The sequence below is a fragment of the Protomyctophum parallelum genome, assembly GCF_964188405.1.
Source record: "Protomyctophum parallelum genome assembly, chromosome: 12".
NCBI classification, from domain to species: domain Eukaryota; kingdom Metazoa; phylum Chordata; class Actinopteri; order Myctophiformes; family Myctophidae; genus Protomyctophum; species Protomyctophum parallelum.
Genome location: NC_139712.1, coordinates 14542249 through 14569342, shown reverse-complemented (window position 1 = coordinate 14569342; position 27094 = coordinate 14542249). Strand labels below are relative to the sequence as shown.

General features: G+C 46.0%; 1 protein-coding gene across 2 annotated transcripts in view; it reads right to left on the bottom strand.

Annotated features, from left to right (window-relative positions):
- Positions 1-27094, bottom strand: part of tnikb (TRAF2 and NCK interacting kinase b) — a 69637-nt gene that overhangs the window by 3769 nt on the left and 38774 nt on the right. Inside the window, exons 15-30 of one of the 2 annotated variants that reach the window (XM_083778468.1) lie at positions 24984-25297; positions 24824-24923; positions 23045-23212; positions 21815-22060; positions 19595-19695; positions 18904-19004; positions 16684-16763; positions 12626-12807; positions 10730-10844; positions 7270-7375; positions 5927-6103; positions 5314-5457; positions 3164-3298; positions 2844-2944; positions 2459-2608; positions 1161-1320 (exon numbers count right to left, since the gene is read on the bottom strand). In XM_083778468.1, the coding sequence (XP_083634594.1) occupies positions 1161-1320; positions 2459-2608; positions 2844-2944; positions 3164-3298; positions 5314-5457; positions 5927-6103; positions 7270-7375; positions 10730-10844; positions 12626-12807; positions 16684-16763; positions 18904-19004; positions 19595-19695; positions 21815-22060; positions 23045-23212; positions 24824-24923; positions 24984-25297 (2380 nt within the window). The remainder of the gene's footprint in view (positions 1-1160; positions 1321-2458; positions 2609-2843; positions 2945-3163; positions 3299-5313; positions 5458-5926; positions 6104-7269; positions 7376-10729; positions 10845-12625; positions 12808-16683; positions 16764-18903; positions 19005-19594; positions 19696-21814; positions 22061-23044; positions 23213-24823; positions 24924-24983; positions 25298-27094) is intronic. The other variant, XM_083778469.1, reaches the window with a different exon arrangement.

Here is a 27094-nt window from a genome sequence, read left to right as displayed (position 1 = left end):
GAAAATAAATGTTTGTCCTATTTAGTTTACTGACCCATAATTAAATAGTCAACAATGACCATTGGTTAGAAAAAAACAAATCAAAACACAGGACTCTTCGGCACCAAGGATGAAAGAGAGTTTGAATGGGACAAAAGTTGATTGATATTCATGTAGGTCACAGTTGAAATCGTCGGATAGAACAAAACAAGACCAAAGGACAGCGGCACAGCAGACAGACAACATCGCCCAGCCACAAGCATGCCTCCCTATACCTAGGTGTGTGTATGTGTGTGTGTGTGTGTGTGTGTGTGTGTGTGTGTGTGTGTGTGTGTGTGTGTGTGTGTGTGTGTGTGTGCGCGCGCACGTGCATGCGTGTGTGTGCTTGCGTGCGTGCATGCTTGCGTGCGTGCGTGCGTGTGTGTGTGTGTGTGGTCCTAGGCACCCAGAGTGCTACTTATCATCTGATCTTGGACTCATGTTTGTAGACCGACCCATGCAGGACGCCATGTCTAACACAACTGACATCCTGAGACAGAATACAACCCTAACAGTTGTTACACAACTACAGATAAGAAGCACTGCTCTAAAGTAGGCGGGGCGTGGAAGCGATGGATAACAAGGCAGACATGTTTGTTTGCGTGCATGCGTTTGTGTGTGTGCACGTGTGTGCGCACACATGCATGCGTGTGTCTGCCTGTGGGGGTTTCATCTCATAAGCATAAATCTGAAGCATGCATGCAGCAGTAGTTGGTGATGAGCTTTCTGCTAAGTCTCTGTCAGCATTGATCATGACAACCCAGTGCTAATTCACTCCCAGGGGTGTGACAGGCAGTAAGCAAGGCACAAACAGAGAGGTATGTGTGGTTCTCTGCCTCAGGAGAATGCGTGTTGTTTGTGTGGGTGTTTACGTTTTTTTCTTTTCTTCCCCGGGTCGGAGGATTGGAGGGGGGGGGGGCGTTATAAAGGGAAATAAGGATACAGTGTTAGGGAAGTGTGCGTGTGTGTGTGTGTGTGTGTGTGTGTGTGCATGCATGTGTGTGAGCACGCGTGCTTTTGGGGACAGTACAGGAGAGAAAGCAAGACGGAGGAGTGTGGCGTTAAGAGAACAGACGTGTGGAGTGTGTGTGTGTGTGTGTGTGTGTGTGTGTTTGTGGTGGTTGTTTGTCTGGGACACGTACCGACGGAGGTGGGCATCTCGCCCCACTGCAGCACCACGTCTTTGGTGATGCGTCCGTAGGTGTTGACGTAGACGCCCTCGTCCTCGTAGCAAAGCAGCATCTCCATGCCGTCCGTCTTGGGCAACACCACGATGGCATGGGGGGTCACCTGACTCTGAATCTGCCAGGGGCGACACACGGGAGGAGGTAGGCCATGGGTCGGGGGGGTTTGGGGGGGAGGGGGTTTGTCAGTGTGAGTCTGTATTTGGGGGGGAGGGGCATTCGGTATTCTCTTTCTCTTCCTCTTTCTCTCTCCCGCTTTCCTTTGCGATGCTCCCGTCCTTCCAACCTTCCTTCCTTCCTTTCTACCTTCCTTCTCTCCTTCCCTCCCTCCCTCTCCCGCTTCTCTTCCCTATGTCCTCGAAGAGAAACTGCTGCAACAACGGAGTCCCCCCGCTCCATAACAACACAAACAAACAAACATGCAATTGTCATGGAAACAAGGTGATGGAATACGGCATGGTTACACTGTTGCCAAGAGCAACGCGAGGCGGTTGCTTTGGTAACGGCCCCTTTTGTCTCTTACTGTGTCCAGAGGGATGGTTGCGTTTGTCGAGGTGTTGATTCGGTAAGGCCTCGGACCAGACCAGTAGAGTCGCCAAGAGTCTCTCTCAAATACACCTGCCACTCTCATTCATTCACACTCACCCTGTCATCCATTCACCACCTCACCCTGTCCTCCATTCACCACCTCACCCTGTCAATCATCATCATCCCACGGTTTCATTCACAGCCTCACCCTGTCGATCGTGATCTCACCCTTTCATTCACAACCTCACCCTGTCATCCATTCACCTCACCCTGTCATCCATTCACAACCTCACCTTGTCATTTATAACTTCTTACTCACTCACATATTCAGTTACTGTCACTCACGCAGTTAATCACAAACTATCCATCCACTCACCCACTCACCCTCTCACCCACTCACTCACTCACTCACTCACTCACTCACTCACTCACTCACTCACTCACTCACCCACTCACCCACTCACCCACTCACTCACTCACTCACTCACATCTACCCATCAACACCTTGAGCATTCGACCCAGCCAGCTCATCAGAGTGAGTGAGTGTCTTACATTCGACCCAGCCAGCTCATCAGAGTAAGTGAGTGTCTTACATTCGACCCAGCCAGCTCATCAGAGTAAGTGAGTGTCTTACATTCGACCCAGCCAGCTCATCAGAGTGAGTGAGTGTCTTACATTCGACCCAGCCAGCTCATCAGAGTGAGTGAGTGAGTGTGTGAGTGTCTTACATGGGAGGGGATGTAGATGTCGTAGGGGTTTCCAGAGTCCACATCGATGACATGGAAGCCCACACTGGAGCCGTAGATGACCTTTAACCTCTGGCCCTCCTCCACTGTCAAGTCAACCAGCTGGGGTCGATGCTGGAGGTCAGTGAACGACTGATGGAGAGGGAGAGAGAGAGAGAGAGAGAGAGAGAGAGAGAGAGAGGGGAGCACTTCAGTGTGTTTGTTGAATGTTTAGCTTTGTAATATGCTTGTGGTGTGTGTGTGTGTGTGTGTGTGTGTGTGTGTGTGTGTGTGTGTGTGTGTGCGTGCGTGCGTGCGTGCGTGCGTGCGTGCGTGCGTGCGTGCGTGCGTGCGTGCGTGCGTGCGTGCGTGCGTGCGTGCGTGTCACCTTGAAGGCCATAAACTTGTGGTAGGGTTTAGGGGCCCAGGCGTAGATCTCCACAGCGTTCTTCAAAGCGATCACCAAGAACTTGATCCTCTCGTACTTCACTGCAGGACCAGAGTATATAGGAACAAGTACATATACTATACTACACACATCGTACACACACATACTACACGCTATACTTGTGTAGTTCTTCTGTACAGTACATATTCACACACACACACACACACACACACACACACACACACACACACACACACACACACACACACACACACACACACACACACACACACACACAGTATGTAAACTTTAAGACGCACCGACTTTGTAGTGTACGCAGCCCTCCAGTTCTCCCACGGTAATCCAGCCCTGTTTCTTCTCCACCTCGGGGTCGTTGTGCAGGATGCGGTTCCTGAGCCAGGACAGGTAGTACACGCGCAGCTTGTTCTTCTTCCCTGAGGACGAGGAGAAGGAAGGAACCATTCTGGATGAGCACTTCAGGCCTATTCATAGTCTGGATTTTTGGTGGTGAGGTGACCACAGCTCCGGTGGTGCACTGACCACCGGAGCTGAAATAACGTTGAGCGGTGGTGAGTAAAAACAGAGAGAAGGGCTGGAGCGGTGGCGGTGGTTTGCTCTTCACCGCGGTTCGTGACGTCATGTTGTAGTTCAGTGGTCACCCAGATTATGTATGAGCCTTTCATCACAGAGACAGTGATCAACGTTGATGCGATATACTGTAGATCAAGGTTATAGAGCAGTGGTTTTCAACCCTTTTCAGATCAAAAAGGCCCATTATTTATTCAGCATTTGAGCCACGGACCACCGTTTGATGACATTTCGCCTCTCAGACCCAAAACGAAAGAATAGTTTGTTGTCGTTGGACAACAAACTATTGGTCCTAATAATGGTCCTAATGGTACCACATCAATATAGCAATTCCATTGCTGTATTGATGTGGTACCATTAGGAGAGATAACAGGCAAACGTTGATCAAAATAACAATTATTCTACATTCTCTAATTGTTTAGACTTCCTGTAAATTTAGTGATGCAGATGTTTAACAATAATTTAACTCATGAGAGCTACAATGAAGAATTATAATTATAATTGTACGCTCTCAAGAGTTAAAGATCTACAAGGGTCAATTTGGTTACCAACTATCCATCATTTAGCTGGGGACCACCTGGAACACCCTCGAGGACCACTGGTTGAAAACCGCTGTTATAGAGAACAGGGAGCACTTTACTGTAACACCCCTAATCTTTTTGTCACTACATTTGATCTAACCTCATATCATTTTATCTAAGATCATTTAATCTACTCTCTTATGTACTACTTTAACCTCTTCTCTTCTCCTCTCTTCTAATCTAACCTTTTATGTACTCTAATCTAATCTAATCTAATCTCTTCTCAGATCATGTTATCTCATCTTTCGGACACGTCCGGCCTGAGATTGGAAGGTTGGGAGTTCAATCGCCGGCCAACTCAATACCAAAGTCTATAAAAATTATTATTGAATGCCTCCCTGATTTGAATTCAGCATCTAGGCCTAGGGTACAGTAAGTACGTACAGTAGTAAGAAATGATGCACCATACATCGTGTGACATACTAGCATCATGTCCATTGGGTGTACGTGTACACAACAAGTCGCCTAGGTTAGTAGGTTCTTCAACTGTGGGCCACATGGCTGGTGAACTGCTCATTCCCAGGGCTATGCAGTACTAGCCTGGCCCAGCCAGCATGCTTTCTGATCTAGCCCATTCTGACCTGAGATCAGATTCATAACGAGGTTTCCGCCGGACACACACTGGTCTGATGAACCCATTCTGACCTGAGATCAGATTCTAAAAATGTCAGTCGTTCTTCGATTTTTCAAAAAATAGCAGACCTACAAGCTCGTATCGCGCCACTCGGTGGCGCGATATGAGCTTGTAGATCTGCTATTTTTCAATAGCTAAAGCATAACATGATGCTGACACCAAAATGGGTGCCCGGTCAGAATGGGCTAGAGGGGCGGGTGCGATTGGAGAATATTGGGTCACCGATCAGAGTACCCTACCCTGCCCTGCCCCCCCCCCCCCCCCCTCCCCCCGTTCCGCCCCTCCCCTCCCTGGTAGAAGACAGCGGAGAAAACTGACGTCACTAAATTGAGAGCGACGCCCCCTCTGCACTGTAGTTCACTCCCACTCCTAGACCAGGAAGTGTCGCACGTTGTCCACCAAGGGGCCAGTGAGGCACTCCAACGTTGAAGCGCTGGGCCCTAGTGGTAAGAGGAAGGACTGCAGGCGGACGGTCGCGGACCCGTGGATTCATGACGAGGAAACCCCGTGCAGCTGGGCTTTAACATTGACCGCTCGGTTGCACTTCCGCATTTGGGCACCAGGCGTTCGTTTTTTTTAGCCGTAGCGAACGAAAATAAAAGCCTGGGTACCGAGGCTGACTCAGTACTCATGAAGGGTGCTTCACCTGAGATGGTGACCAGAACGTTGAGTCCCTCCAGTACGTCCATCTGCTGGAAGCGCCGTCGGTTGATCAGGTTGTAGACTTTCCCCTGACCACTCCGGTCCAACAGCATCAAGCCGTTCTCTGTTCCTACCAAAAGGTTCACACCTACACACACACACACGCAGCACGCACGCACGCACGCACGCACGCACGCACACACGCACACAGTATACAATGACGTATGTATAATGTATTTGTAGGCAGTAGTAACTAGTAGGTACAGTAGATTCCGTCTCTGTCGTGTGGAAACCTTGTTCAAAACTGTTACTTTTCAGGAAGGTTTAAAAATAACCTTGTTTCAATGGAGCCAATGTAGTTATTATTTTGTCACAACTCACAAGCTCTTGTTAAAGGACCATTTCAACCATTTTCAACCGATGGTCATATCATTGGCCCTCACTAATGCTCATTATAAGATCGCAGACAGTTCTTCGGAATCTTGCCTACCAGTGACATCTTTGACATTTTTATCATGAATTTACAAACAAAACATAAAAAGTTGAAATGTGGATATACAAGGTTTCTGCCCGACAGCAACGATATGCGAGTGCTTCTCTGTGCATTTCGTCCTCACCCCAGAGTGCAGCGCAGAGGATCTCGGAGTTGAAGCGTTTCTTGTACTTGCGGATCTCGGGCGTGTCGCTGTGCGGTCTGATGTTGGTGGGGTTCACATTGACCACGGAGATCTTCCTGGCCTCGTTCAGTCGGGCCTGCTCCTGTTCCTGCCTCAGCAGCTCGTCCGCGAACAGCGCTGCGTGGCAAACACACACCGAGAAGCACTGATGTTACTCTTAAATGTGTCAAACCCTTTCAATAGCAGATCTACAAGCTCAGAGAATGTCGCTTTGCAACGCATTGTGAGCTTGTTGAATAGGTAAAGTATAAATGGTAATTATGTTTTGTAATATAATGAAGTAACTTGTAACTAATGTTTATCAATAATTGTAGTGAAGTACAAGTAAAAAGTATTGAAAAAGGCAAACTGGAGCCAGAAGTTTGATGGAATGCATTGAAGTCAATGTCCGGCTGGACAAAGCTTATGAATAAACATTATCTCTTAATGATTGTGACCTTTGTCAGATAATCGGTTCAGGAAAATAAAAGAAGACATATCACACACATTGTTTTCAGATCACATTTTTTGATGTAATATAACCATATAATTATATTGAGCACAGAGTACGTTTCTGACTCGGAGTATATGGGCTCTCATCGCAAGAACTGGTTGACAGGCTGCCACTAATTGACAGTCTCACCGTGACAGTACAATAGTTATTGTACAGTCAGAAACATAGTCTGTGCTCTTTAGATACCTCATTAGAATGACAGTATATTGTGTAAATATATTACTTTCCTGAAATTAAATAATTTGACAAAGGGGCTCCAGTTTGCCTCCCATTACGACAAATCTGCCAGATGGAACTGCTCGGCCAAGAAAGTGCCAACACGTATAAGTTGCATTAATCCATTTTGGGGCGGGAACACCTTTTGGTGTTAGCGTTACGTTATGCTTTAGCTATTGAAAAATAGCAGATCTACAAGCTCATAGCGCGCCACCGAGTGGCGCGCTACGAGCTTGTAGGTCTGCTATTTTAGAAAAATCGAAGAACGACTGACATAGAAACATAGCTTTTTCAGAAAACTCATGAAAACTGAAAACTGATGTAGAAGACATTTTTAGAATCTGATCTCAGGTCAGAATTGGTTAGATCAATCTTTAGCCAAAGGGGACAACAGCCCCAGACTGTCACTACTCTACTAGCATAATCATTTCAGTCGTATTTCATCAGTCACACTGCACCGCTATAGTACTAAAACAGTGCGAGTTCAGGAACAGAATCAGAGACGAGATGATCTTGTCATGTGTTCAGTAAATGCTGTGGAAAACTGTCTGTCTGAAACGGAGAGGACACCAACCGGAGGCAGAGTTTTCATCGTCGTCGTCAGTAGGAGAGGTCCCATACACCCTCGGATCGACGAATGGCGTGAAGGAAGACTTGGAACCACTCCCACTACCTCCGTACTGCCAATTGAAGGGAGAGTGAGAGGACAAACAAACTAATTAACCACTTGAAGACTTTTGACATGAATTGGCTTTTTTCCGTCTACCTACACCAAATCTCTTTCCCAAAAATAGCTGCTCTAGAAGCTCACAGGTGACACGTTGTGAGCTTGTAGTTTCCCACCCAGAATATGGACGCTGGGGTTAAGAGGTTAATTCCAGTGTACAGTCTTATTAGCTAGTAGCTACCGTAACAATATAATGCATGCACCTAAATACTGCAAATGTTTATCTAAATGTCCCATTTGTGGAAAAGAACTAATGAGTCAAAGAAATAAAGGTGCACACAAGAGGTGAGAGGGAAACAAAATCATATACAAGCGCAGTGTGATCAGGTAGAAAGGAGCGTCACTGAAGAAAACCCCCTGACAGATTTTAATCAAGTAAAAACTCCCAAATAGATTCGTCGCTTCTCAGCTCACTTCTTTCCAAAGTTCACAAGAATTCAGAAAACAACACTGGAGCAGGAGCAGGAGCAGTGGGGACAAAAAGGAGCCACACGGTTCAAAGTGGAGGTAGGGGAGGTTCAGATTGACACGGGAGGGGCTGGACAACCGGATGCAGGAAGAGAGGGCACCTAAACATTTGTGTTCAACTCAATGTTGAATTAGCTATTTTCCCCCAAAATATAGAAGATGGTCTTAAGTACCGTATTATGTATACATGATTTGAACATGCACGGGAGATAATTATCAGAACAATGTAAATGTAGGCTACTCTTCAACGTCTGATGCCCTTATGCCCTTAATGACTGGCCAGCCAAAGGTTTTGTAGCAATTTATAGCAATTGTAGAAATATTAGACTATAAGGGCTGTATTTTGCGTGTCTTAAGTACCAGGTCTTATTCCAGAACTTGAGTAAACTAAAGACCTGGAGGCGTGATCAATGCTCTTTGGCCACTCAGAATAGCCAAATGGCATTGATCACGCCTCCAGGTCTTTAGTTTACTCAAGTTAGGGAATAAGACCTGGTACTTAAATGTCAAATGTTCAAGAATGTTGAAATCATACATTACTTTTTACTTCCATTTTCGAAATTTCTTTTACATTTGGCAATAAATTGCCAATTTAACATTGATGTGCCCACAACGTTGAGGTTGCCCACTCTTCCGGTTACCAGACAACCTACTTGCGCCCCAGAGCCGTCGTCGCTCGGGGAGACCAGAGGGGATGTGCTTTGCTGCACCAAATCAGGCAGATTGGCGTTGCCAGAGAACAGATTAGCGTCGCCGGGGAAACCATTGCTGGCGGCGGCAGAGCTCCGCCTCCTTTCCCCGTGTTTCTGAAAAAAGAGGCGGGGTGGAGGCACTCAAAAAGGTGCAAAGCATAGGCAGTGATTGGCTGAGCGGTTCAGTGATGCCCAAAAATATCTTTCATGGGGTGTACAAAATGTTCTTATTGACGGGACACTGGACTCCCCGGAGTCTCCCTGGGAGTCCCCGGATCCCACATTGAGAACCATTGCTCTAAGAAATGAGGTAGGGTAGAAGTGGGCCATTTATAATCCACCAGACAAACGTTAAGAGTTATCATGACTAGGTTATACTGCAGAGATTGCCGAATGCACTTTATTGACTAGTTGCACTTTATCAAGGTAATGTGTGCAATATCTCTGTTTTGTATGTTGGGTGTTTCATGGTGTTTTTTCTTTTGAACGTGTATGTTATTTGTATGCAGCTGTGACTCTGTCTCCAAGACAAATTTATCCCAAGGGAGACAAATAAAGACAACCTTGAACCTTGAACAAGCTGTTAATACATCCGGCATGGTGGAAATTAAACATTTATGAGGTTGGTGGACTATGTTAAGTGTCTGAAGGGATAACGCTGCACTCACACCAAAAGTGATTTTGTTGCTATATGTTGCCAAATCGAAGCCGCAAAAACCTACAAGCGAGCGGAAGTTTAGCCTAGCCTAGCCCCGGACCTCAATTTTGAGGTCCGGGCTTACGCACGTGACGTCATGAATGTCCGTCCACCTCCATTAAAGTGCTGCAATTCCTCATTTCGCCAGTAGGTAGTGGCATCTTCAATGTTGGATATAGCCTTAAGGCCTATTCATAGTCTGGATTTTCGGTGGTGAGCTGACCACCGCGACCACCGCGAAATAACGTTGAGCGGTGGTGAGTAAAAACAGAGAGAAGGGCTGGAGCGGTGGCAGTGGTTTGCTCTTCACTGCGGCTCATGTCATGACGTCATGTTGTAGTTCGGTGGTCACCTAACCACCGAAAATCTAGACTACTGTATGTATGAGCCTTTACTGGGGGCTTGGGACGGACGGATGGACAGACATTGCTGGTTCTAGGAGTGGTTGCACCACTCAAAAATATTCACACCAAAAGCAACGACAGGGGCATGGATTTGGACTGGGCGATATTAACCGGAAATATAAATAGACATTTAGAGACTCTAACTTACCGACTTAATCTTGCTCATGTAGGTTAATCGAATAATGGAGAAGCAGGTTTTTTATATATCATTCTCGTATACATCAATCAATCGACATGATCGATGTGTGTTGTACAATTATGGTAGCATGCAAAAATAGCCGATCTACAATTTCACAACGCGTCGCACCGTGATGCGTTGTGAACTTGTAAATCTGATATTTTCTCTTAATTTGTTATTTTATTAATCGTTAATTAATCGAGGTCGAAAGCTTTAAATAATTGTGGTATTGATTTGAAGACTTATCACCCAGCCCTTTGACTGACTGACTGACTGACTGAACACTCCCTATTATACCTAGCACACTCTTGAGCTGCAGCACATTTCATACATGGATGGTTGGTATTCCTCTTCATGCTCCTATCTTAACCGATGTGGGTATTCATCTTATTCTAAATGGTTGTACACTGTGTTCTGGGTTTCCCCGGTCATGTCACATTTGCAACGGCTAGTTTAACATTGGCCGCTGCATGTTGTTGCTATTGAGCTAGCTTGGTGCTGAGCTGTTTGTGGCTGTGTTGGGGACAGTGAACTCAGAGTGGGGAGCCAGTCGCTTCAAAGCCAAAATAACATACCACACGCACACACACAGACGCACGCACGCACGCACACAGACGCACGCATGCACGCACACACACACACACACACACACACACACAAGCACACACACACACACACACACACACACACACACACACACACACACAGAGAGAGAGAGAGACAGAGAGACAGAGAGAACAAAGCGAGGGAACTAAATAGAAAGTTGCCATGCATGCAGAGCCGATGAATGTGTGAGGTGTCACTTTGTGTGCTGTCAGCAGTGCGGATGCCTTGCGGGTTTAAAGGTGAGAGTTGAGGGGTCACTCACCTCGCGGATCACCATTGTACCGTCCTGGGAGGCGTGGCTGTAGGAACCGCCGTGAGAGTCATTAGGACTGCCCATCCTTCCAAAGGCCTCGTTGGCACCCTGTCCCGCAGACGGCCTGCCAGACACATCAAGTATTAACAACTGACGTATGTCATTAGGAAGAAACCTGCTGTATTCTATAAGATATGGGAGAAGTCCTTGGACTTCATTAAGCGAGGTGATATTGAAGAGGCTTTGGATGTATAGTGGTTAATTGGAGTAGTCAGCTGTGGGGTGGGGGTAGGGAACTGTGATGGACATTGTGCATTTGTTTGTTTAACTGTATGTAATGTGTTTTTTCTTTTTTTGTTATAAAAAAAAAAATCTGTATTTATAGACATTTCTTAATGTTTCTTTGAAGATTTTGTTTTGTATTTGTGCTGCCATGGGGATGTGGCAGCACAAAACATATGTTATTTTTTTTTAAATAAAGTATTAACTGTAGGAGTAAGTATATATGAATCAGGCTCACTCTAACCCAGTGGTTTTCAACCAGTGGTCCGGGGACCACCAGTGGTCCTTGAGGGGGTTCCAGGTGGTTCCCAGCTGAATGACGGAGAGTTGGTAACCAAACGAACCCTTTAATAGATCTTTAACTCTTGAGAGTGCAAAATGAAACCAAATGGATTTGGTTTCATTTTCGATTTTGGGCATGAGAGGCTAAATGTCATCAAATGGTGGTCTGTGGCTCAAATGCTGAATGAATAATGGACCTTGATATGAATAATGGTTGAAAACCACTGCTCTAACCCTATCCCCTACACCTATAGCCTCTGATGGCTAATTCAAATCCTGACCCCCAACCTGACCTGTTATTTGTTTTCACATCCGGAGACCCCTGTCCAGGACAGGCTTCAGACACGCCTTCTCAGGAGGTTTGTCTCTGATCTGAACCCCTTTGATTTGTTGTCAGGAACACGTTGTGACCACATGGCCTTGCTGATGTCAACTACCGCGGTCCTTCCTAATCCTGAACCCAACCTGAAAAGCTTTCTAATTATATGCCCAATTCCCCAAGTACATTTTACCATAAAACATTTGTTCTTGTGAGGATCAGGAAAAGGGGCATTTTGGCTTATTTATTTATTTATTAATTATTATTAATTAGCTTTTTCTGCATTTATTAATAGTATACAAAAGACGGGTGCAGTACTTAGTTCAGACTAGTCATTGGTCCGACGAACGACAACATACCTCAAACCCTAACCGAACTATAAAGGCAAGCACGGCGCAGTGCATGTTCGCCAACCTTAATCCGGTCGTTAACCGTAACGCACGGTCACCAACCGTAACACACGGTCGCCAACCTTAATCCGGTCGTTTTCCGCATGTCGGACTATTGACATGTCGGGAACGCGTACGCACCCCACAATGGACAGGAAATGGGGAGAGACAGATGGGGAGTGACGTGTCATTTGAAATACTACACAGCTTGTGCAAGGACGGGCTGTGAGTGGCAGTCGGGGGACAAACACTCTTGCCAGAACATGATTTACTATTCTGTGCCTCGCATGAGACGGCAGGCGTCCGACCTTCACTATGATAAACTATACTTTATCGACCAAAAAAACAGTCCGCAGTTGTTGTAGTCGAGAGGCACTTCCACTTCCACAGAAGCGGGGCGTGGTTATAAGCAAAAGCTTATGTGTGTGTGTTTTGTGTGTGATACAGCTGCGCCCTCTGGTGGCGGGCGGGTGGTGTTACAGCGTGACACACACGTTCGCAATGACACACAGCAAAGGTCGTCAGGATCGGGACTCGAACCCGCAACACACTGTCAGTCTGCATCGGAGCCTAGCCCACACTCACACACACAGACACAAACACACACACACACAGACACAGACACACACTCACATGATGCGAGGTATGTCGCTGACGGCGACGGTCCCGTCATTGTTCCCGCCGTCTCCATCCTCATCCTCACTGCTGTGGGACTCATCGCTGGACGAAGAGTAGTCGGTCACTTTGACCGGCGGGCGGCTCGTCTCCTCCCCTTGGCGCAGCTCCCTCAGCTCCTTCGCCAGAGCCGTCAGGTCCTGGAGGTCAAAGGTCAAAGAAAAGGAGGTCAGGAGAGGATGCTGCGATCATTTGTTTACCGTTATGACATTTCAGCACTTAAAGTGTTAATTAAATGCAGCGGTGGACAAAGTACTCGACTCCAGTACTTGAATCAAAGAATAGATACTGAGTCCTGGTCAAATATTACTTCAGCTAAAGCTTTTTTGAGTACTTGAGTACAGTCAATGACAGGATTCTTGGAATCCAGCTGCAATAAAAAGCCTTTCATAGTCCTCAGAAGTAGCTAGGGCTTGTATTTAACTTGACCGACAGGTTGCTTACAGCTAATACAAAAAATATATATATATATATAAAATAAACTACAGGTACGGGCATGCGGCTGGCTCATAGGCCATGGCCAGATTGGGGGGCAATGGGGCCATGGTCATTTTTCTGCTTTCTACACATTATGAAACTACAGAATGTAAGCTTTCATATGATGTATTGTTCATTGAAATTGGAAAATATTTGAAAAGGATATGACCCTTTGAAACTTGTTGAACCAGAAAACCCAAAGTAGAAAAATTGTTCTGAAAAAAATTCAAAGGATATTTTTTTTGGGGGGGTGGGGTGGGCGCCTTTGTTGACTGAAAGTTTTAGAAATAAAAAAGCTTGACTTCAAAGGTACAACCTTTGAATGAATAATGTGATACATTTGCCAAATGCAATATTTTATTCATCATGACCTTCATATTAGTACAAATGAATACTTTACTTTACTAGTGTTCAATTCTATTTTCAAGTCAAATGTCCTTGCTGTCGAGTTTATAAACATTCACAGCTTTCTTTTTAACTGCGTAAATAAACCTTCTAGACTGGACCTTCTAGTTGGCTCTGTACTTGGACTGCTTTCTTCTGCCTACAACAAATCTCTTTGACAAAAATAGCAGTACTACCTTGTCGTGAGCTTGTAGATCTGCTATTTTTTGGCTAATGTCCCCCCCCCCTGTATAAGGGTGTTAGGGTTAATGTGGTTAATGAACAAATAAACAGCAACAACAATAGTGTCTAGTCACTGTTACTTGTTACAGGGGAGGAGATCCAAACAGGAAGAGGAAGAGTCAAGGGCATAAATCCCAGCATGCCTCGGTGGACTGGGGTCAGGGGTCAAGGGTTAAAGGTGAGGTAGATTCCATAGATGAACAGATGCTCCTAAGAACGAGGTGCCATTCTCAGCACACCCATGTGACTAGCTCACAACCACACATGTTTGGGATAATTGTACAGTACGCTTAACACAATGCACCGTGGTGGGAAATGTTGTGAGCTTGAAGATCTGCTGTTAAAAAAAACAAAGTTTTGAGTTAATGTCAACTCAAACGCTTATTTCTTCCAGTCAAGCTGTGTCTAATTTATTGTAATTAGTCCTGGCTGGGACTTGAACTGATAAACATTTTGGTTTCAAAATCACTTTGCTGCACTAAACCACAACACAAGTGTGCGAGGTGTTTTACATCAGTGGATCTCAAAGTGGGGTCTGGGGATCCCAAGGGGTCCATAAGGGGGTTCCCCGGCTATAAATGATTTATAGTTAGAAACCAAATGGACCCTTACTGGTCTGTAACTCTGAGAGTGTACAAATGTTTATGAGACGCCATGGCCTAATGCCTACCAAACTGCACCCTGGGCAAGACCTACGCTGTAGAGGCTATCATTTGTTTGGGCGGAAGTTGCGGGATTTTAGCGGAAGTATCGCCCAAGGAAATGACGTTGATGCTTTACAAATCAGTTTACATTCTCCGCGAATGAAACAAGTGTTGTGATTGGTCGGGAAAATATCGTATCCGGGGGAAATACATTTGACGGATGTTCCGGAGGATACATCCGTCAAATGATAGCTTCTCTGCCTTACGTTGTGACCAGGCTTTTCTTTTCGCAGATAAGTAAGCCTGGGACCGAGGCTAACCAAACTGGGGGTCATCGAAATTAAATTTTTTGAAAACCACAGCTTTACATCACACACTGTGAAGCTCAGAGGCCACTTGGAGGACCATATTTTCACCACAATATACTAATTTCTCTCAGGTCAGCTGACCTGGGGCTACTAGCTCTCCCAAGCATTCTAGACATGAATACGTAGACATCTCATTGAACACTGGACGCACATCAACACCACCCAGGCCCGGCGCCGGCTTAAACGGACCACCTTGACCTCCTAGCCAAGATTCTAATTGTGGAGAGACCTCCTACTTCATTGGGCATACATACGTTAGAAGGAATGGCTCTCCCTAGTAGTGCAACGAACAGCAGCGGACATAGAGATATGATGGTATCTACGTTTATATAACTATATGGTCCCGAGAACTACACTTAGGCACCTTTTCTGTCGCAGCCCCATTGACTTTATCTTTTATGACCAGTGTCAAGACTCTCTTCTAACCACTAATGACTAGCATGTGAATCCACCCGATATGGCTGAGGACATTATATGAGCCCATAGAAGTCGGCTGCAGGACGCGTACTCTGCAAAGTCGTTTCGTTGTTACAGGGCCTGCAGAGAAGATGGCCATTGAATCTGCAAGCTAAGCTGCAGAGAAAGCCAGAAGATGGCTGTGGATCAAGAGGGCTGATCCGTGGCTTGCTGCTGGGAGGCGAGCCAGGGCCTGATCATCCCCGGCAGTGTCTCCTGGGCGAGGGTGTCTGATGTTGAGACCCAGCCAGGACACATCACTGATGTTGTCCCAGACAGAGCATGCTGGAGATGCTTCTTGCATAGTTATTTGCATTTTATTGCTTATTGCGCCTTTTGAGCTGTACAGTATCAGTCTCGTTGTTTAAGTCTATGGAGTATTTCCTCATGTTCAGTATAGCGCTTTGGCCAACGAGAGATGTTTTTAAATGTGGTTTATAAATAAATATGATTTGATATAGGGTGGTGTAGGGTTTGAATGCCTGATTCATGCCGGATACATGTGTGTGCATGCATGCATGCGTGCGTGCGTGCATGCATGCATGCGTGCGTGCGTGCGTGCGCGTCCGTGTGAGTGTGTCCGGTGCCTTACCAGCTCCTCCAAAGCACAGATGAGAATGGGTGAACGTTGACAGAGAGAGACAGGAGAGTAAAAGGGCCAGAAATAATGAGAAAGAGTTTGAAAGAGTTGCAGCAACGATAGCTAAATGAGACAACTAGAAATATGCTCCTTGGAGCACAGGTCTCCGCCAGGCCAGGTAGCAGAAATCAATCTTAGCCAATCAGGTGAAATATACAAAAGTGGCTATAGAAATGGGTATATGTAGATAGATATATCTTACAAGCTCATAGCACGGCCATGGCATGCCTTTGGCCTGGCGGAGACAATAATAGAATCTGCTCAGAACACCTGACTAAAAACATACAGCATGATTACTGTCTAAAACCACCCAACCACATCACTGCTTTATAAACCTATTCTGATCAGAGGACAGAGAGAGAGAGAGAGAGAGAGAGAGAGAGAGAGAGAGAGAGAGAGAGAGAGAGAGAGAGAGAGAGAGAGAGCAGGGTGAAGGAAAAGTTCCACTAACCTCATCTACAGCTTTGTTATAGCTCTGAAGAATGGAGAGAGACAAAGAGAGAGAGAGAGAGAGAGAGAGGAAGAAGAGAATACATAATGGAGGTGCAGAAGGTACAGAGTGAAGAGAAGAAAAGAGGAAATGACAGGGAATGTTATGTCAGAGACAATCTGCAAATCAATTAGGTAAAAAAGAAGCTGAATCTGTCTTGAGAGATTAGGTCAGAGATGAGTAGATGACAATGATTCTGAATTAATGCGCGCATGCGTGTGTGTGTGTGTGTGTGTGTGTGTGTGTGTGTGTGTGTGTGTGTGCATGCGTGCGTGCGTGCGTGCGTGCGTGCGTGCGTGCGTGCGTGTACTTACTGCAGGTCTACTAGGTCGCAAAGAGTCTCTGTTGTCATCTTTGGTCTCTTGAGAAAGTGCTGTCGAACCATCAGCCTTGACTGAATTACATGAACGCACACACACACACACACACACACACACACACACACACACACACACACACACACACACCGCAGTTCAGTGAATTTCTTTACAAAACACGTTTTTCTTCTCCAAAATATTCAGATCTACAAGTTCACAATGTGGTGTGAGCTTGTAGATCTGCTATTGTTGTAATTCACGGTACAACAAAGTATACTATAGATACAGAATGGTGGCTCAGACAGATCAGATCAGGGCTTTCACTTCTAGTGATTTTTACTAGTTGACTAGTTGCCTAGTTTACTAGTCTAGTTATGCCCCCCACAGAGGCAGAAATTCACACAACTTCAAAATCTCTGGAATCTCGGTAAGTAAAATGCCTGTAATATATATATTTTTATGATCATTAGAATGTCTAAAACATGTTTTATAATTTTTTTGTGAAAGATACCCCCCAATTGTAAATTATTAATGTATTATTATTATTTTAATAATTATTATAAATGTGCTTTAAAAAAAATCTTTTTTACATGGTAGTAGTAAGGTTGAAATATCTTGCAAGTATAAATATATCCAGGTTTTGCAGGGTTACCTATTATGTTGTAATATATATAATATATATATATATATATATCATTAAAACAAATCTGTGTTTGTAAGTGTGTTCTGCATACCTGGCTGCTGGGTCGCAAGACACATTTCAGTTTGAACTGACAATAATGTACTATATCATATCATGATCATGTAATAATGACGCATAGAGAGGAGTTTGGGATAGCAGCAGCTAGATTGCCATGACAACAGATACAAAAACAATCCCACGTGCAACAACAACAGCAGCAGCAGCAGCATTTCACCTTTCCCAAACCATAGATAATTGTTTTTGTGACCACCGCACCGCGCTCTGACTTGTGGTGCGTTACCCGTTCAAATCACATTATAGAAATAAAGGTAATGGGTCGCACACACCAAGACCAAGATTTAGTTTGTATTCTTGCATGCAGTGTTGATTTCATCGACTAAAACAAAGACGAAAAATGTCCGTCGACTACCTTTTTCCACTGACGAAAACTAAATGGAAACTAAATAAAAACGAAGCTATGATGACTAAAACTAGACTAAAATGTTAGGAAGGGACTAGTGGACAAGATATCCAATCTACAAGCCCATCTACAAGAGCTATAGGGGTGGTGGAGTTAGATGGACTGGTCTCGTTCAGAGCTATAGGGGTCATGGAGTTAGATGGACTGGTCTCGTTCAGAGCTATAGGGGTGGTGGAGTTAGATGGACTGGTCTCGTTCAGAGCTATAGGGGTGGTGGAGTTAGATGGACTGGTCTCGTTCAGAGCTATAGGGGTGGTGGAGTTAGATGGACTGGTCTCGTTCAGAGCTATATGGGTGATGGAGTTAGATGGTCTGTGTGTACCTCGTTCAGAGCTATAGGGATGATAGAGTTAGATGGTCTTTGTGTACCTCGTTCAGAGCTATAGGGGTGATGGAGTTAGATGGTCTGTGTGTACCTCGTTCAGAGCTATAGGGGTGATGGAGTTAGATGGTCTGGTCTCGTTCAGAGCTATAGGGGTGATGGAGTTAGATGGTCTATGTGTACCTCGTTCAGAGCTATAGGGGTGATGGAGTTAGATGGTCTGTGTGTACCTCGTTCAGAGCTATAGGGATGATAGAGTTAGATGGTCTTTGTGTACCTCGTTCAGAGCTATAGGGGTGATGGAGTTAGATGGTCTGTGTGTACCTCGTTCAGAGCTATAGGGGTGATGGAGTTAGATGGTCTGGTCTCGTTCAGAGCTATAGGGGTGATGGAGTTAGATGGTCTATGTGTACCTCGTTCAGAGCTATAGGGGTGATGGAGTTAGATGGTCTGGTCTCGTTCAGAGCTATAGGGGTGATGGAGTTAGATGGTCTGTGTGTACCTCGTTCAGAGCTATAGGGGTGATGGAGTTAGATGGTCTGGTCTCGTTCAGAGCTATAGGGGTGATGGAGTTAGATGGTCTGTGTGTACCTCGTTCAGAGCTATAGGGGTGATGGAGTTAGATGGTCTGTGTGTACCTCGTTCAGAGCTATAGGGGTGATGGAGTTAGATGGTCTGTGTGTACCTCGTTCAGAGCTATAGGGGTGATGGAGTTAGATGGTCTGTGTGTACCTCGTTCAGAGCTAGGGGTGCTGGAGTTAGATGAACTGCCGCTGCTTGTCCTCTTCAGGGGCGTGTCCATGGAGACATCGGTCCTCCTCAGGTCAGGGTTGCTATGGTAACACACACACGCACGCGCACGCAGACACACGCAGACACACGCAGACACACACACACACACACACACACACACACACACACACACACACACCACACACACACACACACACACACACACACACACACACACACACACACACACACACACACACACACACACACACACACACACACACACACACACACACACGTCGATAGAGAAATAGCAACAGGGTCAAGGAGGAATACTGTACGGGAAATCCTTTTGAAACATCTGTGTGTGTGTGTGTGTGTGTGTATGTGTGTGTGTGTGTGTGTGTGTGTGTGTGTGTGTGTGTGTGTGCGTGCGTGCGTGTGCACGACAGCGTGTGCATGGACGCGCGTACCTGGCTCGTATAAGGTGCGCTCCATGTGTGTGTGCGTGTGTGTGTATGCGTGTGTGCGTGTGTGTGTGTGTGTGCGCGACAGCGTGTGCGTGGACGCGCATACCTGGCTCGTATAAGGTGCGCTCCATGTGTGTGTGCGTGCATGCGTGCGTGTGTGTGTATGCGTGTGTGCGTGTGTGTGTGTGTGTGCGCGACAGCGTGTGCGTGGACGCGCATACCTGGCTCGTATAAGGTGCGCTCCATGGCGAGCTCCCAGACCATTGCCTGGGGAGTTTTTCCTGACCAGGGCAGGAGAGATGGATGTTGTTCTCTGTGGTACCTACGGTAAAACGTACAAAAACATCAAGACCATGTACTTCACATCTGTTGGTTTCCAAGTCCTTCTTTCGTTCAACAGTTTTCTGAGACACAGGACAAAGAAGGAAGACAGCTAGAGGAGCAGAGGAGCGACATGCAACACAGGCCCCTAGAGAGAAAAAACTATCAACACCACAATTTATTTTTAATAACCAAATGAAAAAAGACTTCCGCACTGCACCCACATACTTTACAAGAAGGTGCGTGGGCGACAAAACAGTAGGTGAGATGAATCTGGAAAGGATTATACCCACAGACTGCCACAGTGCCACTTGCACGTTCAAGACAGGTTTTTATAAAACCAACAACTCATGTAGACCTTTCACAGGTGCAGCTAAAATCTTTCCAGATTAATCTCACCTACAATACTTTTTGATAACTAAAATATAATATATTATTATTTCCTAAACTGGACATATCAGTTTATATTTATTATAATTTAGTTATTATTATTTTGACAATTAAAGGGGCCTTTTACTTTAACCCATTTTGGACTGAGGTCGATAAAAAAAAGGCTTCTAAATCTAACATTTTTCTGAAAAACCCATGTAGATCTGCTATTTTTCAATAGCTAAAGTAAGAACAGAATGCTTAAAACACCAAAAGGGGTTCCCGCCCAAAATGGGTTAAAACACTTGGTCTACTCAGGCTTAAGTCCTTGATTAGATCAGACATGCAAAACACACTGAACTTCATTCTCCATCTTAACCACGTTATAGACCCATTTAATACACAGGCACGAATTGAATTAAACAACATAAAAAAACTGTCTGGGTTGCACACAAACGCCTGAGTTGACGTAAAAATTACCCCAGCAGAAGTGTGAGTTTATAAAGTCAAGCAAAGTGACTTTTCACACAGAAAGTCCTTCAGGGGGCATCAGACAGTTCACCATTCACTATACTAAAGGCTAATGGTGGCTGTAAATATAGTTGCTGCAAGTACAGTAGGCTACAGTACAGGCACAATCACCCTGGTTAGGGTCAACTATACTGTACTCCATGTAGCCAAAGTGCTAGCATGGGAGTACTGTATATGTGTGTATGGAAATACCACTAATAGCACTAATAGCACTAATAGCAAACAATCAGCAAGCTTGTAGATTTAACATTTGTGAAAATATTCACTAACAAATGTTAGTAGTATAGTATAGTATAGTATAGTATAGTATAGTATAGTATAGTATAGTATAGTATAGTATAGTATAGTATAGTATAGTATAGTATAGTATAGTATAGTATAGTATAAAAATAAGTGTTAATTATCCTAAAAAGGGCCCTTGCACACAGAGTCCCGTGCAATTATTTTATTGGTCAACTATTTAACTGGTTGATGATGCACCATCAAAGCCACTTGTCAGAAAGCAATTCCAGACTTGAGAGGTCATAGAATATTTTTTTCATGCAACAAAATCGGTGTGTGAAAGAGGCCCTGAAGCCTTCAGGCTCCGCAATTCTGCACATTCCTTGCAAAGAGATCTGGACTGGTCCACAAAAATACAGACCAACAGGTTGGTTCAAATAAACAAACAAACAAACACACACGCACACACGCACACACAGACAGACAGACAGACAGACAGACAGACACACACATGCCCAGTTGCCCACTGCAGGCACATCCTCTCACACATTTTTGCTGTGGGCCAGAAACCTTGTACTGTACTGTACTGTACTGTACTGTACTGTACTGTACTGTACTGTACTGTACTGTACTGTACTGTACTGTACTGTACTGTACTGTACTGTACTGTACTGTACTGTACTGTACTGTACTGTACTGTACTGTACTGTACTGTACTGTACTCCAATGGATGCAAATTGCATCCATTGGATGCAATTGGAAGCCGCCCACGGTGCGGCTTCCACGTTACGTCATGAGTGGGGTCCTGTTTTTTGTTTGTTTTTTAATCCGTAGACTTCGCTGGCCACACGACAAGGTTTCAGTTTCAGAGTATGGTGATATACAAACATAAACAGTGTCACACACACAGGCACAGGCACACACACACACACACACACACACACAAAGAGGTCAAAGCATGCAGAGAGAGAGAGAGGGAGAGAGAGATCGAGAGACACCTTGGGGGGCGTGTCGTCATCCTGCCTGAGCCAGGAGGCGGTGGGTGGAACGAGGCGCAGGAGGGGGAGGGGCGGAGGAGCGGGGGAGGGGTTGTTGTCGGAGGTGGGGTCCGAGTTCTGGCGGGGCATGGGCGGCCGCGAGGGCGACACCGAGGCCGAGGAGGAGTGGGAGATGACGGCGTGCGGGTCGTGGAGCGACTGAGACCCCGACAGGCCGTGGTTCTTCACCTGCACCAGGTGAGCCATCTGTGGTGGATCATCCACCAGAGAGACCCGGGATGATTGGATGGACGGGGGATCAGGGGTTTTGGGTTCACACGGTGCAGAAGGTTAAGGAGTCAGGGATGGAGAGTGGAGGGGGGAGGGGGGGGGGGGGGGGGGGGGGTTTAGCAGGAGGTGCAGAAGGAGGTGCAGCAGTCAGCAGTGCAGAAGGAGAGAAAAAGGAGAGAGGGGAGGGTTTCAGGGTGAGAAAGGTTTATGTGGCGAGGCGAGCGTGTTTGTTAACGCATGAAACACATGTTATGCATAGATGCATGCACACACACATACACAGGGATATATCACACAGCACACTTGAGCAAGGGAATAATGCTCCTGTACCGTCCGCCAGGTAAAGTAGCTCAGGTATTTTCTATCATATCATATCATGACATCATATTTCATGATAATCGTATCACAAGCTGACATCGAGGTGACGCGTCGATCAGCTCGTCTGGTTGCCGGTACTAAATTATCAATATACTTTGGGAGGCCTGGATGACATCAGTACGGAGTGTCTACCGATATCGGTACCTGTTGCCCGGCAATGCGTGGGGAAAATAGGGCCATGCAGCCGCCAGTCTATGACATCAGTATTACGGTCTGTCCAATCGGTACCAGCCTTGTTCCTGCTATGGCATAGCAGCGAGCCACGTACGACGTCGTACGGACACCAAGAGGAAGCATTGAAATGCGAAATGGACATGCTGGCCGCTCGTAGGTACTGCAGCTCGAGCGGCACCACCACCGGGTCATGCATGAACGCGCCGCCGGCCAAAACACAACAGTGCCGGCTATATTTATATTTCCATGAATGGAAATGATGAACAGACGCCGTTCGCAGCTTTCAGGAGGTCGTAGTTACAGACTCTACAATATAGCATTTATTTTAAATATTGTGGCGATAGTCTCTGCTTTGAGTACACTATAGGGTTCAAATGGTTTCATGTGATTATGGATCAGAGCGCCCACCTGTGGCTCAACGGAGCGATGCATGGGCGGGGTCCGGGACTGCTGGATGCCCCCGCTGCTGAAGGACTCAGAGCGGGGGGGCAGGGACGGGTCGGAGATGCGGTTGGAGGCCTTGTGCTGCAATGCAGGAGAACTGTGTCGGTTCATCATAGAACCACCGTCCTCCGCCTGAGGCATGCACACACACACACACACACACACACACACACACACACACACACACGCACACACACACACACACATATGCAAACATGCATGAAAAACACACACTTGTGTAAATGAGTAAACACACACACAGGCACACACACGTGTGTGTGTGTGTGTGTGTGTGTGTGTGTGTGTGTGTACGCTCATGCATGTTATGGCTCTGTCTCCAGAGAGAATCGGACTGTGACTAAAATAGTTGCAGGTGGCCTACATTTCTCCACCAGGGGGCAGACCTGGACACCTCCCCAAAATGTATGTAGGTGTGCATGACTGCATGTACTGTCTGTCTGTCTGTCTGTATGTGCGTGCGCTTGCGTGCACATGTGTGCGTGTGTGCGTGCGTGTGTGACGCAGATTTACATGTGAGGAGGGACACTCATATGTGATTTAAACTGGATTTAAACTATCAAAGCAGTCCCATGCTGCGCTGAGAGATATAGAGATATGGAGCAAACATGGTACACTGCACTTATTATAAAACAGTCTCTACATTGTTGAGAGAGAGAGAGAAAGAAAGAAAGAAAGAAAGAAAGAAAGAAAGAAAGAAAGAAAGAAAGAAAGAAAGAAAGAAAGAAAGAAAGAAAAAGGAAGCCTGTTGGAAAATACACAACAAAGACCAGAAAATGATACAAATGTTAGTTAGTTAGTTAGTTTCATTTATTGTCCACAATGTGAATGTCACTAGAAATGATTAGCACCCATTAAAAGTGTCGCAGCACAGAGGACTCAAGAATCATGCGATGAAGAACGTTAACTCTAAAACATAAGGGAGAGAGAGACCCAACAGGAACATTCAGAAAGAATGATTAGGAGATTTTCCCACAGCCGACCACGCCTGCATTCTCACTTTAGATCCGCGGGGATCCACTGCACTCCTCGTGTGAATAGATGTGTTTCTACACGCAGAAATGTAAAAGTAGGTTAGACATGGAGAGGGTTTGGGCCCGGTTAGAAAATATGGGGAAATATTAGGGAGCCTCATTGGCATCACAGATCGGAGGTCTGAATCAACCTGGCCAGGGAGAAAGGAGAGATGGAGCCGGTTAATGTTCAAAACCCACCACTCCTGAGTTAGTCGGTGAGCTCAGAGACATCATGAGAGATACAATAAAGCAGTGTTTCTCAACATCGACAGGGGCCCAAATGATTGGGTTTGGGTCAGTAACTGGTAAACACCAAGGATTTTATGGTGTTGATTTTTATCCCAAAGACAAAAACAAAATGGTATCAAATGGATACCATTCAGACATATCATGTCCACTTGTTCTCATGTTTTTTGTTAGAGAGTAAGATAAATGCCTAAATTGTACATTTTGGAAAAGGGTTGAGAATCACTGTGATAAAGTAAGGGATTAAACAGATTTGCAAACAGATTAATGAACAGAGGAATGAACAGAATCAGAATCAGAAACCGAACAGGCCGCCAGGGTTAGTGAGTCCGCCTGCACACAGAGAACGAGAGAACGGTCCAAACGGAAGGGATGAAAAAGAGGAAGGTCTGTGTGTTAAAGCAGGGAAGAAAAGGAGACGAATGGATGGTTTATAAAGAGACCACGTTTCTCCTCCACTGACCCGGCGTCCGGGGCTGCGCCCTCTAGAGTCCGGACTGCTCCTCCTCCCGGGACTGGTGCGCCGGCGCACCATCGGATGACAGTCCGGACTGCTCCTCCTCTGGTCCGGACAGTCCGGACTGCTCCTCCTCTGGTCCGGACAGTGCGGACTGCTCCTCCTCCCGGGACTGGTGCGCCGGCGCACCATCGGCTCACAGTAGGCGTAGGTGGGGTCGGGGGTGGGGAGGGACGCGGCGAGGTCGGGGGGGACGCAGGTGATGCGGATGCTCGGCACGTGCTCCGACGTCATCTGCCGCTGCCGGGCGGGGCTGACGTGGGCGGGGTAAGAGGGGGGGCGGCGGCGGCGGGGCTTATAGCCGGGCAGCATGAGGAGCTCGGAGAGGTCGGGGGGCGGGGCCGCCTCGCGGGGCCGGTTGAAGGAGTGATGCTTCTTGGGGGGGATGCGGGGGGAGTTGCTCTGCGCTCGACGCATCACCTGCAGGGTGAGGTGAGCCGTTACACGTACGCCCTCCGTGTCGTCATAGCTGTCGGACGGACACCTAAACCTGTTGCTTTTCAGGAAATATCTCACGCAACCTGCGTTCCAGTGGATCTAATGTAGTTTTTAAGTCACAAGCTTTTGTTAATACTTTTCATTGGCTCAATATTTATAGATGGCACGGACAAACTTAACCACTTTCACTTTCAACAGAGTTGTGAGCCTTCCTCCTTAAAATGTGGTCCCCATTTGGTTTTCCCTGTATCTCTTCGCCCCCAAAATAGCAGATCTACAAGCTCACGACACACAGCGTTTCAGCTTGTAGATCTACTATTTCCACAGAACGTTCGACGCCAGAATACGTGGTTAACGTTCATTATTATTAATAATAACAAGAATAGCTTGAATTGATATAGAGCCTTTCATGAACTCAAGGACACTTTACATCAAAAACAACCAACAACCAACAAACAAACAACTATTTGCCTGAGAGATGTTGGATTTTGAAAAAAGAAAAGAAAACCCTCAAGGTTTCTTTGGTTGAGTGGTTGGACATGGTTTGCCTTCAGATGTACCTGGTTGGGACAAAAACCTTCAACAAATTCAAAGTTAAATGAATGCTAAATGGTTCAGTACTTCCCCACTGATGCCCGTCATCTGCTTGCTGTTGTGTTAGAACCTCCAATTCATCAAACATGAAGGATGACACTTGTGAAGTGAAGAGAAAGGCGTCAAGAGTTAATAAGAAATGATCAGATCTCCCCTCGGAAACTGAAAAATAGAAATGTTTATTTACGCCACCTGGTCCCCAGCAGACTGGGCCGAGGCAGTGCAATTATATCTTGAAAGACATGACTTCTTTGAAATGAAAGGCATTAAGATGGTTTATCACTTCAATAAGAGGCAAGAATGGAATTTACTTTCATGTCGGAAGTCATGTTGTGAGCGTAAAGCACCACAGTTCTGCTCTGTTTTGCAAATCACCTCCGAAATAGAAAGGGACACATTACGCACATGCACTCACTCACACACGCACACACACACGTGCACACACACACACACACACACACACACACACACACACACACAGAGGAGTAATTTCAGTAAACAGGTTGAAAGTGGTCAATAAGTATACGTTGCTTGCAGACAAGAAAACGTGTATCTGTACAGCGACGATACGCAATATGCATGCACAACACGTTGTGTGTGTGTGTGTGTGTGTGTGTTGGTGCGTGCGTGCGTGCGTGCGTGCATGCGTGTGTGCGGTACCTTCCTTCCTACAGGAAGCACAGGTTTGTCAATGGCAGTATGTCAATGTCAATGCAGCATTCTAAATGAACAGCTGTTTGTGCACTCGTGGGAATTTGTGTAGGTGTGTGTTGGCACACACACCGATTCGTGTGTGTGTTGACACACGCACCGATTCGTCTGTGTGGGTGTGACTTTGATTGCACATGCATTCTTTTAGTCAGTGTTTGCACATGCTTGTCTTTCTGTGTTAAACGACTTCTGTGTTACGACTAATATAGCATTGACGGACTGCAATAAAGTACATTTACTTGCGTAAAGTACACTTTCTGCCCATTTGTTTAGTATCTGTAGTGAACACAGCAGATCTGAAAGCTAACAACAACGCATGGCATCGTGATGAGTTGTTGTCAGCTATTTTCACAATTATTGATATTTTTCTGGACAATCTTAGATTTCTTTGGGACTACAGTATGTCTCCTCGCTGGCAGGGCGAGCCAGTAGGATACAACAGCAGTGACAACACAAAGAAATGTGCATGTGTGG